This window comes from Delphinapterus leucas, chromosome 1 (assembly GCF_059928025.1).
Source record: "Delphinapterus leucas isolate spDelLeu-1000000601 "Yukka" chromosome 1, BTC_Dleu_Yukka2, whole genome shotgun sequence".
NCBI classification, from domain to species: domain Eukaryota; kingdom Metazoa; phylum Chordata; class Mammalia; order Artiodactyla; family Monodontidae; genus Delphinapterus; species Delphinapterus leucas.
Window position 1 is genome coordinate 169,327,531 of NC_143129.1, and position 14,622 is coordinate 169,342,152.

The 14,622-nt window shown below is 55.5% G+C and overlaps 2 protein-coding genes across 5 annotated transcripts; both read left to right on the plus strand.

The window, feature by feature from the left end:
- Positions 1-1,617: 1,617 nt before the first annotated feature.
- CD164L2 (CD164 molecule like 2) lies at positions 1,618-8,039 on the plus strand. 4 transcript variants are annotated; one of them, XM_089898335.1, is made up of 6 exons: positions 1,618-1,864; positions 2,288-2,455; positions 2,555-2,626; positions 3,115-3,159; positions 4,703-4,847; positions 5,123-5,367. In XM_089898335.1, exons 1-6 carry the CDS (start codon positions 1,777-1,779, stop codon positions 5,139-5,141), a joined length of 537 nt encoding a protein of 178 aa, XP_089754461.1. In that variant the 5' UTR covers positions 1,618-1,776; the 3' UTR covers positions 5,142-5,367. The 4 variants fall into 4 exon arrangements, with proteins under 4 accessions (XP_089754461.1, XP_022407773.1, XP_022407775.1 ...); XM_022552065.3 differs by having other exon boundaries at positions 1,623-1,864; positions 5,126-5,367; XM_022552066.3 differs by lacking the exon at positions 5,123-5,367 and adding an exon at positions 5,410-8,039 and having other exon boundaries at positions 1,628-1,864.
- Positions 8,040-8,839: 800 nt separating this feature from the next.
- Positions 8,840-14,593, plus strand: FCN3 (ficolin 3). The gene is given in 9 exon segments (XM_089915233.1): positions 8,840-8,856; positions 9,047-9,243; positions 9,590-9,634; positions 9,864-9,896; positions 10,119-10,239; positions 10,822-10,831; positions 11,358-11,487; positions 11,594-11,722; positions 12,758-14,593. Coding segments are annotated over 9 exon segments (924 nt in total). The 3' UTR covers positions 13,000-14,593.
- Positions 14,594-14,622: the final 29 nt, after the last annotated feature.

Here is a 14,622-nt window from a genome sequence, read left to right on the forward strand (position 1 = left end):
AAGGATTAGTTTGCCAGACACATGTAGTCAGGAGAGGAGGAGGACCCTCCAGGAGAGAGAACAGCTATAGGATAAAGGCAAGGAGGTACAAAAGAGGGTGTGTGTTGGGGGAAAGGCTGTTCTATTTTCTCAGAGGGTAAGAAGATGTTGGGGTGAGCACAAGACTTCTAAAGACTTCTAGAGCCATGAATCACAGGGCTGTGAAGGCCAAGCTGAATTGAAAATTGTTTCATGGTTGAATCCATGTTTTCAGGACAGCCCTGCACTGTGAGGGCTGAGCTGGGAGGGTCCTGGAGGCTGAGAGGCAGTGTGAGGCCAGCAAAGGGAAGATGAGGGAGCAGGACACAGGAGAGATGTAGAGGCAGAATCTGCAGGACTAAAGTCTGGGGGCTGAGACAGAGGGAGGGGGTGAGGATGAGACCATGGTTTCCAATCAGGTGCCGGGGGGAATGAAGGGGCCTCCCTGAGTGGGGAAGAGAGACCGGGCAGTTTCAGGGGCCTGAGGCACACTCAGGTAGAGGTGCCCAGGAAGCAGATGGACCCTCAGGAGGCATAGCAGAGGGGAGAGTAGCCTCTGACCTCACTGGATTCTGGGTCCACATCCTGGCCCCCCCTCCTGTGTGCCCCTGAGCAAGTGATTTTACTAGAGGCCTGCAAACTGGAGATAACAAAACCCATGCTTAGAGGGCAGTTGAGGACATCAGAAGAGAAGCTGCAAGTAAAACTGCTTAGTAGAATGTACATTCTGCTAGTAGTAAGTCGTTAATAGTTGTTAACTATGTATTGTTAGTTACAGGTGTGGCAGCTGGGGAGCGAGCACTGGGCTGGAGATGGAGATATGGGACTCGTTGGCTTTCAGTTGGGAACTGATGGCAGAGTAATGGATGAGATGACCCCAGGACAGGAGAAATAGAGCTCAGGACTGAACTGGGCCACCGGAGATGAAGAGGGGGAAGGAGGAAAAGGAGGAGTAGAGAAGGGGAAGAAGGAGAGGGGAGGGGTGGGGAAAGGGGAGAATGGAGGATGGGGGGAAGAGGAAGAGGAGGTGTATTCTAAGGAACCTGAGAAGTGGCTGCAGAGAGAGAAGAACCAGAAGAGGCAGAGAGGAAGGCTGTGGAAAGGCCCACTTGTCCCAGTAACAATGAGACCGCCGACTTGGCCAGAGGGGATGTGGTGGGTCAGAGGTAGACGCGGTGTGTTGAGGGGCAGAAGAGAGGAGGGTGCAACGGGTGAAGCGAGGTGGGCTGCCAGAGCCTGGAGGCTGATCCTCGCGGTCCTGGGGCCTGGTTGGAGGACGCCCTTGACGCAAGCCCGGAAGTCAGGAAAGTGACTTTGCTTCAAATCCAGATTTTGCCACTAACTCTGTGACCTCCGACTAGTCACTCACTTTTTCTGAGCCTCAGTTTCCTCACCTGTGAAGTAGGGATAATAATGCAGCAGAGTTTTCGTGAAACTGAGGGTGGGGGAATCCAGCGACCTGGCCGGCTACCGGTCCTGGACTCCGCCTCCTTTTGCAGGAGCCCCGCCTCAGATCCCCGAACCCCGCCCCCACCAGGCCGCGCCCACTACCCACGCCCTACCTGACCCCGCCTCAGACCACAAAACCCCGCCCCACCTGGTGGCGTCACTAGCCCCCTCCCTGCCAGAGCCACGCCCACCTGGCCTCGCCCAGGTTGCCCGGGTCTCGCTCCCTACACCCCGGCGGAGCCGAGTCTGGAAGGGACGCGCCACACCAGCACTCCGCAGACCCCGACCCCCAGGCTCCGCCTCCGCGCCATGGCCGCGCCGGGACCCCGCGCCTTACGGGCTGCGCTCTGTGGCGGCTGCTGCTGCCTCCTCCTGTGTGCCCAGCTTGTTGTAGCTGGTAACGCGTGCCCTTCACCCTTCACCCAGCCGCCTGCCAGGAGCAGTCGGGGGTTGGGGGGCGGGAGGGGAGTTTTCCACATGTGTGCGGGGCTCCTGGGGTGGGTAGAAGGGGACTCCAGCTGTGTGTGGATTCCTGTGTGTACATATAGGCGCCAGGTGTGAGGGAGCTTCAGGTGTATGGAAGTGAAGCGGCCCTAGGTGTATGGGGGGTTAGCTCCCGATGTATGCAAAGGGAGGGTGCTCTGTGTGAATGTCAGGGAGGTTCTTGGTGTGTGTAACCATGTGTTTGTGGAAACTGCAGACGGGCAGGGGGGCTTGGGGGATCCAGGTGAGTGTATGTGTGCAGAGGGGTGAGATCCACCGAAGTGGGGAAGGGGGGCTGTATCTTGGGTTCAAAGTGCTGCACCCATGCCACTCCCAGGTAAAGGAGCTCGAGGGTTTGGGCGGGGAGCCCTTCTCCGCATGAACATCTGGCCAGCTGTCCGAGGGGCCTGCAAACAGCTGAAGCTCTGTGAGCATTGTGTGGAGGGGAACAGAGCACACAACCTCACTGGCTGTGTGTGGGAGCAGTGTCAGCCGGAGGAGCCAGGTATGGAGTCAGGCCCTCCCCAAGTTTAGTGCCCCCAGTTATGAACACCAAGGCCTTGGCCCCACCCCCAAACCTCTTCCCTGAACCTTCTCCCACCAGGACACTGTGTGGCCCAAGCTGAGGTGGTCAAGGAAGGTTGCTCTGTCTACAACCGCTCAGAGTCATGTCCAGGTAAGGGGGCTCCTGCTGGCCTAAGTCAAGTTGGAGGGAAGGGGCTGAGGTGTCCCCAGTCAGAGCCTGCCTCCAATATGGAACTGGCCTCTCCCAGAGAGTAGACTATGCCCACGAACACCGGGGTCCAGTTTCAGTTCTGCCTTTAGCTCACTGCGAAGTCCCTTCCCCTCTCTGGCCTGTTTCCTCCTCTGTAAATTGGTGCAGCCAGAGGATCTAGGACAAGCATGTAGAGAGGATGGGGGAGCTAGCTATTCTATTTTAAACCATAGTGAGGACTTTGGAAGTTCAGAAGGGAATGGGGGGAGGGCTTCCTGGAGGAGGTGGCATCAGAGATGACACTTAAATGTAGAGTGGAAAGAGGGCACATCTGGTGGAAGGAACTGTGTGAACTAAGGCTTGAAAGTGTGTTGGGTGGGCCTGGGTTGGGGTCTTGATGGGAATTGGGGGTGGGGATCTGGATTATTATGGATTCCCTGTCTCTTCAGCTGTGCACCACCATCCCACTTATGAACCGAAGACCATCACAACAGGTAGGTACTATCTGGGGGAATGGGAGGTCTAGAGGTGCAGGGAAAGACAGAGCTGGGCTCAGGCACTGACGAGATCTGTGACCTCAGCCCTGTGATTTCTCCCTCTGAGCCTGTTTCCACATCTGTAAAGTGAGTTGGATAATACTTCACAAAGTTACTGTGAGGATTTTATGAGAAGATGTATAGCACCTAGTTCAATTTCTGATGCATAGAAGGTGATCAAGAAATGATGGTTCCCATCCCTTCTCCCAACACCAGAGAACTCAGGATGACCCCCTCCGGACCTACTTGGTGCTGAGGGTGTATGGCTCAGGTTGCCAAGGTGTCCTCAGTGACTACCTGCTGCAACGCCCAGGCCCAGAGAGGGTCACACAGCAGGTTCCTGGCAGAACAGAGGCAAGAACCCCACCCCTTGGTTCCCACTGCCCCTCAGGGCCTGGAGGTCAGCAGGCTTGGCAAGGATGGCTGAAGAGGCTCTTGGTTAATTAAAGCCAGAAACGTGATCTTAGGGGCTGAATTATTGATGGCTCAGCTCCCTCCGGCTTGAGCCCCAGATCAGTGTTGTACAGCTTATTTCTTCCCTCTTCTGCTCCTCTTTCCCCAGTACCCTTCTCTGGGGCTCCCTGAGCTGCAGCTGGGACTACCCTTTGCCCTTCATATTCTCAGACCCCCCTTCCACAAGCTACTCCCTCTGGGAGGTGGACCCAGCTCCCAACTGGGCCCCTTTCACTGCCCCAGAATGATCTTCCACCACCATCCCTGCCCTGCCCTGCTCTGGGCACCTGGCCCAGGGCCTGAAATTGAATCCCTGGTGGGAGTTGATGGCTAACGTGGCACAGCTGGGAGCCACCCAGACGTCCTGGCAACCGTGGGCCACAAGGCGGGGGCAGGGGAAAGGGTCAGGGGATGCTGTGTGAGTCTGGCTATGCCCTAACTGTGGGGTGACTTTGGACAGGCCTGGCACTCAGAGCCTGGCTTCTCCCTCTGACGTACATCATCAAGTCTTCATTTATCTACTTGGTAGGGTGTGGGCCTCCACTTCTTCCTCTGCTCCTTCCCTCCCTAAGTAAGGGCTCTGGCATTGGGTGACTCCAGGGTCTCGGGACTTAGGAGTCCTGAAAGGAGACCACAGCATCTGTATCTGGGCTTCAAACCCCAAGACCCAAGGCTGAGAGCGACTCTGAGCTGAAGCGGGTGTGGATGTCCAAGTTCTGGGTCCGTCCTCACCCTGCTGGGCCCCTGTGGAAGAGGGAGGCTGGCGGGGAGCTCAGTCACCATCTGGTCCCTGCCGTCAGGAGGCTCAGAGAGGGTGTAAGAGGCATCAAGCCCCCGAGCAGCTCAGCAGCAGAGCCAGGGCCGAGCCAAGGCCCTGTCTCCCCAGTCAGGCACTGGCCAACCGCCCACGGGGTCTGGGTTGAACTTCTCAGCCTGCCGCTCAAGGCTCCCATAGTGAGGACTGGGGCCTCCAGATGACCTGTGCCGGGTATTGGGGTGGGGCTAGGCTCCTGGCCCACAGCGGCCTGCTGTGACCTCCACCCTGCAGAGAGCCCTTCGGTCCCTGAGGCCCACGGCCCTGGCTTTGATGGGGCCAGCTTCATTGGTGGCGCCGTGCTGGTGCTGAGCCTGCAGACAGTGGCCTTCTTTGTCTTGCGCTTCCTCAAGGCCAAGGACAGCACCTACCAGACACTGTGAGTACCTAGCCCGCCGAGTCCCAGCTCGCTGCCCACCCGCCCCCCTCTCTTGCCCCTCAGGTCCCTGTTAGCGCTGATGCGTTGTCTTCCCCATGGGGCAGCCTTAGGGGCGATGAGTCCCTCCCAACCTCCCCCATGTGAGCCACACCCCTTCTCCCTCCTCCAGCTGTGGGGTTCTCTCTGCTGGGTGTTGGCTGGGGCAGGACTCAGCCTGGGCCCGGCGTCTGCGAGCCCAACTGAGCCCACCTGTCTTTGTCCCCTCATGCTGCCAGCAGGGAGGAGAACCAGTAGGTGACAGCACAGGCAGCCTTCGGCCTGCAGCTCTGTGGCCACGGGCAGGAGCCTGGGCCCTGTGTGCGGTTTGGTTTTCCTCTGAGAAGGGGAGCTGCTCTGAGGCCCCCGTGTGCTGTGGCCCCATGTGTGCTGTGGGGCGGATCGCTGCAGCCTCCATTAAAGTGTTTGCTCTTTTGACCACCGCCTGCTCTCTGAGGGTGGGTGTCCTTGGCCTGGCTGAGGTGGGGCCACTGCCCTGAGTGCCCTCTCTGTCTGGCCTCTGCAGAATCTGACCCCCTTCAGGCCTGGATTCCACACTCAGGGGAAAAAGGATGAAGAGGCTGCCCTCTTGACCCGCTTGTGGGCACTAGGGGTGGGAGAAACTGTGGTCACTAAATTCTGGCCCCTGTGGGCACCGAGCAGGCTCGGTGCCCAATACCTGACATCCCCTCCTGTCTGGGCCTGGTACCTGCGGATGAGAGCATCCTTCAACCACCTTCTGTCTCATCCATCATCCCTGTGGGGCCCCCTGCCTGGTACTAGGTCTGGAGCCTGCCTCCTCCCATCAACCTGGCCTGGACACTGCCCCCAAATAAAGGAGCTCTTTCCAGCAATGTGTTTTATGTCCCATGTCTTGGGCTGTGTGTGGATTGGATAGGGTGGGGGTATGGCCACTGTCCTCTCCTTAATGGAAATTCTGACTTGAACTGATACTGTCATCTTTTAAAATATTTTTATTTGCGGGAATTCGCCTGGTGGTCCAGTGGTTAGGACTCAGCGCTTTTACTTCTGGGGCCGGGTTCAATCCCTGGTTGGGGAACTAAGATCCCACAAGCTGCATGGCACAGCCAAAACAAAAAATATTTTTATTTCTTACATGTGTTTAATCCCCTCCTCCACCACTTTATAGATAAGGGTACAGAGACACAGAAAGGTAAGCACACCTGCTTAAGATCGCACAGAGTGGAATGGGGCAGGGCTGGGATTTGAATCCAGGTTTTTCTGACTCTAGAATGAGCAGAACTTCAGAACTCCTCTGCAGAGGCATCTCCAGGCTCTTTTGCCTTCTAAAGTTGGGTCTCTGCCCCAGTGCCAAGGTGGAGGTGCCCCCGGGACCCTCCACAGGGTACTTCTGGCCTTCCTTGAGCAGGCCCTTCTGGAAAGCTCCAGCCGTGCCCACCTCCCCCTCTTTACCCCCCATCCCTGGGCCCAGAAGTCTTCCCTGACTAATTAACATCTCCTATCAATGGGGTACTTGCTGGAAACCAGGCATGTGGCTGAGAGTCTAACATCAGTATTTGATTTAGTCCCATGACTGTCCTAGGAAGCTGAGAGGCAATAGAGTCATGGGTGAAAGTTCAGCCTGTGGAGCCTGACTGCTCTGTGTGAATGGGAACAAGTTAATTGAACAGCTCTTGGCCTCAGTTTCCTCGTCTGTAAAGTTGGGTAACAGCGGTTCCATCTCTGTGGGATATGGGGAAGTTTCAGAGCAGGTGCATGTGCTCCATCCGCTTCATTCCAGGACATCCATCCACCCTTCCAGCTGGGCAGCCTGTGGTCAGCCACCTGCACCTCTTCTTGCCCCAGGCCTAGTCTCCATGCAGGGTCTCTGGCTGCAGCTGGAAGGGCTTTAGGGCCCCTGGGCTCCACAGGGAGTTCCAGCTACTCCTTGGCCTCATAGAGGGCTCACCTGCCTAGACATCGCACCACCATGGACAATGCCAAACACAGTCCACCTCCGTGTCCCTCCCCTCCATGCTCACTTCCATCAATACCCGCCTCCTTTCAGACATCAGCCTCCCCTTTAGCCTCCCCTCCAGCTCCTTGCATCTGTGTTACCCAGCCTGCCTTGCTCTCTCTTCTTCAAGCCCCTGCACACGCAGTTTCTCCTGCCTGGGTCACCCTCCCTTGGCTTCTCCACCCAGCACTTAATCCTGGCTGGGATAATGCCCATTCCTCCCAGGCCAAGGGAGGAAATGCCCCTATATCTTTCTGGCTTTACACCCAGTTAAGGAAATTCCTCTATTGAATGTTTTCTTTTTCAAAATTAGTAAATGCCGGGAATTCCCTGGCGGTCCAGTGGTTAGGGCTGCACACTTCCGCTGCAGAGGGCACGGGTTTGATCCCTGTTTGGGGAACTAGGATCCCATAAGCCGTGTGCCCCCCCCCCAAAAAAAGTAAATGCCTGTAAGGAACAAGAGGACTACACAGAAGTTTATATAAAGAGGGAGAATCCCTCTCCCCCTGGTCCCACTCCCCAGAAATAAGTATGCTTAACAGGATATGTCAGACCTTTTTCTGTGAATTCACAACACACATTTAGCGTTTTTAAGATACAGAGTGGGAGGGTGCTTTCCCTATTGTTCTGCAATGTTGCCCCTTTCATTATAGATCACATTTGCCCTGTGACTTGTACAGATGGTGATGATTTATCTGCCTGCATGCTCTCAATGTGCAGCTGGGTCATTTCCACTTTATCATAAACAGCATCACGGTAAAGGGGCTTGTCTGCAGATCTTGGCACACCTGTGGGAGAGAGTAGGGAGGACAGATTCCTAGAATTGGAATTGCAGAGTCTCAGCGTCCATCTCATGGATCCATCTTGTCTGGCAAACTTGGCCTCTACCTTCCCTACACCCTCTTGAACCTCAGCCTCCCCCAACCCCACAAGCACTGGGCCTGGAAAAAGGAGGCCCTCAGGGGGGGTTTGATGAAGGAATGAATGAGTGAATGAATGAATGAGCCTTTCCTCTCCTCCCCTCCCCTATCACCGGAGGTCCCTCTCCAGCTCAGACCTCACCACTCACATCTGGACCAAGGCTGCTGCCTCTTCACTGGCCTCCCAGCCTCCATGCCTGCCCTGCACGGTCTGCCCATTCGATGGCCTATATTAGCAGCTGTTTTCTAGGCACTGCCAGGGGCTTCTCAGTGGACCTGAGGGTGGGCATGAAGTCACCTTGCTAAGGGGGGGGGAACATGGGCTTGGGCAAAATCTATGGCATATAAGTGCCAGAGAGAACACAAATCATGTCCTGTCTCTGGGCCCGTTTCTCCATTTTTATTCATTCCTTTAACCAACATTAACTGAGCACCTGCTATGTACCAGCCTATAACCCAGGGCCAGTAATAACGACCATGAGGGGGGCTGTGTAACGATGGGAGGTAACGTACCGCACCCAGCATGACTCGTGGGGTGCAGTAGGTGCCCAACAGACGGTAGCAGCGGTCATTCCTGACACCGGTGACAAGGATCAGAGAAGGATTCCTAGTGGAGATGGCATTAGGGCTGGACCTTCATGGATGGTCGGAGCTTCACAGGGGGAGAAGAGGAGGAGGCTTCCGGATGGAAGGCAAAGACTTAGCTAAAGTTCAAAGGTAGAAAAACCCTATGTGAATCCCGAAGTCTGAAGAGATGGCTGCAGAGCCCTAGAGGCCAGGAGCAGAAGTTGGACTCCATCCTGGCTGGAGCAGGCAGGGATTATGCCCATTCTCTCCAGGGCTGAGGAAGGAAATGCCCCCACCTTCTGCTGGTTCCAGCCTGGGTGGGGTGTCCCTGGGGAGGGACAACAGGAGGAAGTCTTGTTTCATGTCCTCTCACCAGCCTGGCCCCTTATAAACTGGCACCCTCCCTCAGGGGCTCCAGCAAGGTGGGCCCACTCTGGACCCCACTCTCCCTTTTGCTCCTCTTGTTTGGGGAGCCCACCTGAGAAGCCAGGATGCCCCAGCTGCCCAGGTAGAGGCCTAGGGCGCCCCCCGTACCCATCTGCCCTCATTCCCTCCCTAGGTATCCTTCTCCCAGCCAGGCTCACTAGCCTCAAGGAGCAGTGTGGGAGTTTGATAATCTGGGCTCTGCACAAAAACATATGCAAATAGATGCAAATGGTGAAAAACCTTGCCAGCTCCTGAGGCCAGTGTCCTGACAGAATCTGGGGGGTGAAAACAGAAGTGCAGAGGGGTCTGGGAGAGAAATGCCCACTCCCCCCATGCCCATCCTGTGCCCACCCAGCCCCATGTCTCCCTGCAGAACCCAGGGAACTGGAAGCCAGCAAAGTTGTCCTCCTGCCCAGTTGTCCTGGAGCCCCAGGAAGTCCTGGGGAGAAGGGAGTGCCAGGTCCTCAAGGTGAGAGATGCCGTGGAGCAGGCAGGGACCTGGGGCAAGCTGGGGAGGACGGGGTGCAGCAGTTACAGTCTGTGCTGAGAGCCCATGACAAAAGGGCAAGGAACCTACTGCGTGCCAGGCTCCAGGCCGGATGCCCAGCATCCGAAGATTGATCCTGTGAGGCAGGTGGTACCATCCCCATTTTGCTAGGGGGAAAGTGAGGCTCAGAGAGGATAAGCAGTTTGCCCACATTCACAGAGCCAGGAAAGGCTGCAGCTGGGATTTGATTTCTGGCTCCAAATCCCTCGTTGCTTTTTGGCCCCTGACATGGGGTGGGATGTAATGCATCTCTGCCTTGGGATTTCAGGGCAACTTGGACCACCAGGCAAGATGGGCCCCAAGGGTGAGCCTGGTGAGTATGTGTGGCCAGAGGTCTCCTCGTCTTTCTTTGCTCTGTCCCTGCCTCTGCTTGGCTGCCGTTCAGGAATTGGCTATGATTTCTCTCCTGCAGAGGGGGTGGAAGGCTGGGAGGAGTGGGGAGAATTAGAAGGGCCTGGGCACCCTCCCCTCTGGTGGTTAATGGGCATTCCCTTGGAGGTACTCAGACCTCAAGAGCCAACACTCATCTTTCCCTGGGGCAGGAGATTCAGCGAACCTGCTCCGGGGCCAGGAGAGTGAGGCCGCCTTCACAGGAGCCAGGCACTTGGAGTCAGTTGGTGCTGGGGTGTTTGTGGACCCCAGGTGTCACCCAGCACACCTTGGAACCCCTCTTCAGGGGTCCAAAGGAATCCAGAGGGCTCCTGGGTCCCACACTTGGCCTGTTCCATTGCCTGTGAGGGGGGTGGGGGGTGGGGAATAACTTGGGGGCCCCCCTCAGTCCATCTCCCCTTCCCCAGGCCCCAGGAGCTGCCAGGAGCTGCTGAGCCGGGGTGCCACCTTGAGCAGCTGGTACCATCTGTGCCTACCCGAGGGCCGAGCCTTCCCAGTCTTTTGTGACGTGGACATCACAAACGGGGGGCTGGCTGGTGAGCGAGTGTCCGGGAGAGAAGGGACTCAGAAGTCAGGCCCAGTGGGCACTTCTTCCCCTTGGCCCCTAGGGGGAGCCAGAGCCCACCAGAGCCAAGGCATCCCTTAAGCATAACTCACTAAGGAATGAAGTCTGAGAAGGCTTCACAGAGGAGATGCCATTTGAAAGGGCCTTGAAGGCTGTGTAGAAGTTCTCGAGATAGATGAGGTGCAGAAGGGCATTCCAGGTAGGGGGAAAGACAAATGTAAGGAGGCAGGAGGGTACAAGAGGGTGTGGGGGACTGTAAGAATCAGCTGAGAGCAGGTGGAGTGGTTGGCTGAGGTCTACTGCTGTGGGTCAAGAATGGACTGAGGGCCCCCGAAAAGACCAGTTCACAGAGGGCACTGAGTGACCCACTGAGGAGTGTGGAGGGCAGTGGGGAGCCATGGAAGAGTTTTAAGCAGAGGAGGGACCAGGTCAGACATGTTTTAGAAAGAAGACTCAGGCTACACACTGGCAGATGCATTGAGTGGGGACCAGACTGCAGGTAGGGACACAGGTTAGGACAACTGCAGGGGTCGGGGCAGGAGAAGAGGGTGGGCAGTGGCAACAATGGAAGTAGAGGCTCTTAGAGGGAAAGACATTTAGGAGAGAAACTCTGCAGGGCCTGGGGTCTGCTTGGCTTGAAGAGGAAAGTGGGGTTGGGAGGGAGCATCAGGGTAAGGCTGGGTGGGCCTCTGGAGGTGACTTCTCTGCTCTAATATCTTGGTTCTTATGATAGTAAATTAAAACAGGTTATTTTGAATCTGACCCCCAACTGGACTGACCGTCTCCCGAGGACAGGGACGATGTTTCTCTCATTTCATTTCCCCCAGGGCTTTCGAGGCTGCAGTGTGAAGTTGAGAGTCAGTAAAAGGTAATAAGTGCGTGTAGAGCTCATCAGCATATTCACAGGCAAGGCTCACTTGGACTCACACTTTATCAACAAGCCCCCAATCCAAAGAGGGGGTGCCTGTCCACCTACCCCCCACAGTGCATCCATTCTCAGCTGCCTCTGCCCCCTGCTTCTCCCCATCCCATGCTCAGCCTGGAGTAATGGCTGCCGTGCTAGCCTTCTCTGCCTCCCTAGCTATTCCAGCGGTGACAGGATGGTTCTGTGGATTTCTTCTGCTCTTGGTCCTCCTACAAAGCAGGTCTTGGGAGCCAGGAGTCCGAATTCTGGCTGGATAATGAGAATTTGCCCCAGCTTACTCTCCAGAGTAGGTTCTCAGTAGGGTCCAGGGAGCTGGAGGGGCATTTCCCTGGCATTCTGACTTCCCATCTGGGATCTGAGGATTCCTCCATCTCTGCCTCCCTGTCCCCCAGGTACCTGGGAGCTGCGGGTGGAGGTGGAGGACTTTAAAGGCAACCGCACCTTTGCTCACTGTGGGGCCTCTTTGGGGAGGCAGGTCACTACCCAGCTAGTGCTGGGCAGGTTCTCAGAGGGCACTGCAGGTGAGCGAGCCTACAGTGGGGCCCTGGAGTAGGCAAAGAAGGTGAGGGAGGCTGGGTTCTTTCCCAGGGCTGCCACGGCCTCCATGAATGACCCACGACAACTCCTTCCCCTCTGTGGGCCTCAGTTTCTTCATCTGAAAAATGGCAGTCGTGAGACAGGGTGGCGTAGGAGTGAAGAAGCTGGGCTCTGGAGGCAAACAATCCTGAGTTTAAAAGTCCAGCTCTGTCATTTACTAACTATGTGACCTTGGGCAAGTCCCTTCTGGGTCAGAGCCTCAGTTTCCTCCCCTGTAAAATGGGTAAGGAGGCAGGGAGGGAGGGTGTGGGAGACTCTGAGGCTCTGTTGAGTGTTAGCATTATCTGCCTTTTTTTTTTTTAATACTTATTCATTCATTTATTTATTTAGACTCTGCCAGTTCTTAGTTGCGGCATGTGGGATCTTCATTGCCGCGTGCGGGATCTTTAGTTGCGGCATGCATGTGGGATCTAGTTCCCTGACCAGAAATCGAACCCGGGCCCCCTCCATTGGTAGTGTGGAGTCTTAACCACTGGACCACCAGGGAAGTCCCCAGCATTATATGCTTTGGAAGAGGAACCAGAGAAGGCTTTTTTCAAAGAAACACCAACTGTTAAGGAGAAATCTGAAAGAGGGAAGTGGTAATGAGGAGGTGCCTCAGGAGAGCCCCCTTTCCTGCCCAGGCATCTGAGAAATCCCTCCCAGCTCTCCCTGGCACAGTTGCTCAGGCTGCAGATGGGAGCTGGGAGGAGACAAAGGAGCAAGAGGGAAGCTGAGGATTCTGGGAGGGGAAAAGGTAGGGGGAGGAGCCAGTGGCTTTGGAGCCACAGTCCTGAGCTCAAGTCCCAGTGCCCCTGTGTAGCCTTGGGCAAACACCCTGGCTCCTTGGCACTGCTGTTTTCTCATGGGGGCTGAAAACATCCACCTCACCATTGCTCTGAGGCTCCTGTGAGATCATCTCTCCAAGGGTGCCAGGCATGGTGCTGGCACCTAGGTGCCTCTCATCCCCTTCCTGCCAGGGGACTCCCTGAGCTTCCACGGCAGGAAGCCCTTTACCACCTATGACACCAACAATGATACAAGCGAGAGCAACTGCGGGGTGACTGTCCGTGGTGCCTGGTGTTTCAGATCCTGCTATCAGTCCAATCTCAACGGGCGCCACTGGATGTCCGAAGCCACTGCCCGTAACTATGACATTGACTGGGCCTCAGACTGTGGCGTGGGCCACCCTTACCACAGGGTTCACATAATGCTTTGCTAGGGCATCCTGGCAACAAGCAGGGTTATCTCATCTCTCCGGTACAGTTTCTGGACCCTCGGCTACCCCTCCCCATTGCTAACCATCTTTGCTCCTCTGTCCATGTTAAAAAAAAGAAAATCACTTTAACCCTTTCCTGGCTTGCAGACCTCTTCCAGTTATTGGGAAAAACTCACAAGGGCAGAGCAGGGCACAGGTTTCAGTTCCATTCAAGGAAGATATTCCTTCCAGTCAGGAAGACGGACGAATCGGCCTCAAAAGGTAGTGAGGCTTCCATCCCAAGAGGTGTGCAAGCCAAGGCCAGAGGAGCATTGAGTGGTGGACTTGGAAGGATTCAGACATCCACTGAGAATACTCTTGGGCCCCCTGGGTCCTACAAGTGGATGGTTTTGTGGTGGGAATTGCACAGCTATCTCACCCTCTCTGTTGCCCCCTCCTTGTCCCTTCTATGTTGTCTCTTTTCCAGGCTCTGTTGTAAGTCAAGTTCTCATTCTTTGCTACTTCTTGCCTGTCCCATTAGGGATTAGTTTGAACTCAGTCAAACCAAGGCAGGTACATTTTTCTTCCATGGGGCAACAAGGCAGTGAAACAGCAGTACTGAACTGGTATTTACTGAGCAGTTAGTTAATTTGCCAGTGTCACATTCTAGAAAGTGTTAGAGCAATAGTTAAGAGTCTGATCTCTGAGCCTGACAGATAGTCCTGGGCTTGCATCCTGCTCGGTCAGGTAGATGGGTTATCTTGAACAAATTACTCAACCTCTCTAAGTCCCCAGTTCCTGATTTCAGAGTTCACTGAAGTTTATACCAGGCTGCTGCCTCACTAATTCACACTAGAAGGTTAGGGATTCTTGGGGATTGGAGCTGGGAAGCTGTTGTAGCCCAAGGGCTGGGGTTTCTGGCGTTCTCCAGGTAGTAGAGAAACGTTTGCATGGGGATTCTTCTCAGGTTCCATGGTCATGTTCTAGGTGGAGGTCATAGATCAGAAGGGCTCCACGGCAGATTGGGTTACGGGACAAGCAGCCCCCTGGCAAAAGTGCAAGGGACCGGGCTCAGATGCCAAGTCCCATGCTCCTGGCAGGCTGAGGACCAGTCTTCCCCCAGTCTCTAGTCCCTCCCAGCCTGCACAGCAGGGACCCAGAGGACAGGCACTCTTCGTGGCACTCTACGCTGTGTTCTACACACACTAATGTCTCTGGAGATCCTTTCTTTCAACAGACCCCACAGGGGGCAGGGCCTGCAATCTGCAATTCCCACCTCTGCCTTCCTTAGCCCTGGCCTGGGCACACACACACACGTGTGTGTGTGTGTGTGTGTGTGTGTGTGTATTTATTTATATATATATTTATTTATCTATCTATTTATATATATATTTATTTAACTCTTCTTTGCGGCATGTGGGATCTTTCAGTTGTGGCATGCGAACTCTTAGTTGTGGCATGTGGGATCTCGTTCCCCGACCAGGGATCAAACCTGGGCCCCCTACATTGGGAGTGCGGAGTCTCAGCCACTGGACCACCAGAGAAGTCCCCTGGGCACACATCTTACGAGTGCCTGCTGTGAGCAGTCCACAGCGGTTGGCGTGCACAGGGGCACAGGCTGTTCCGGAAGCGGCCTGTCTCAGAGGT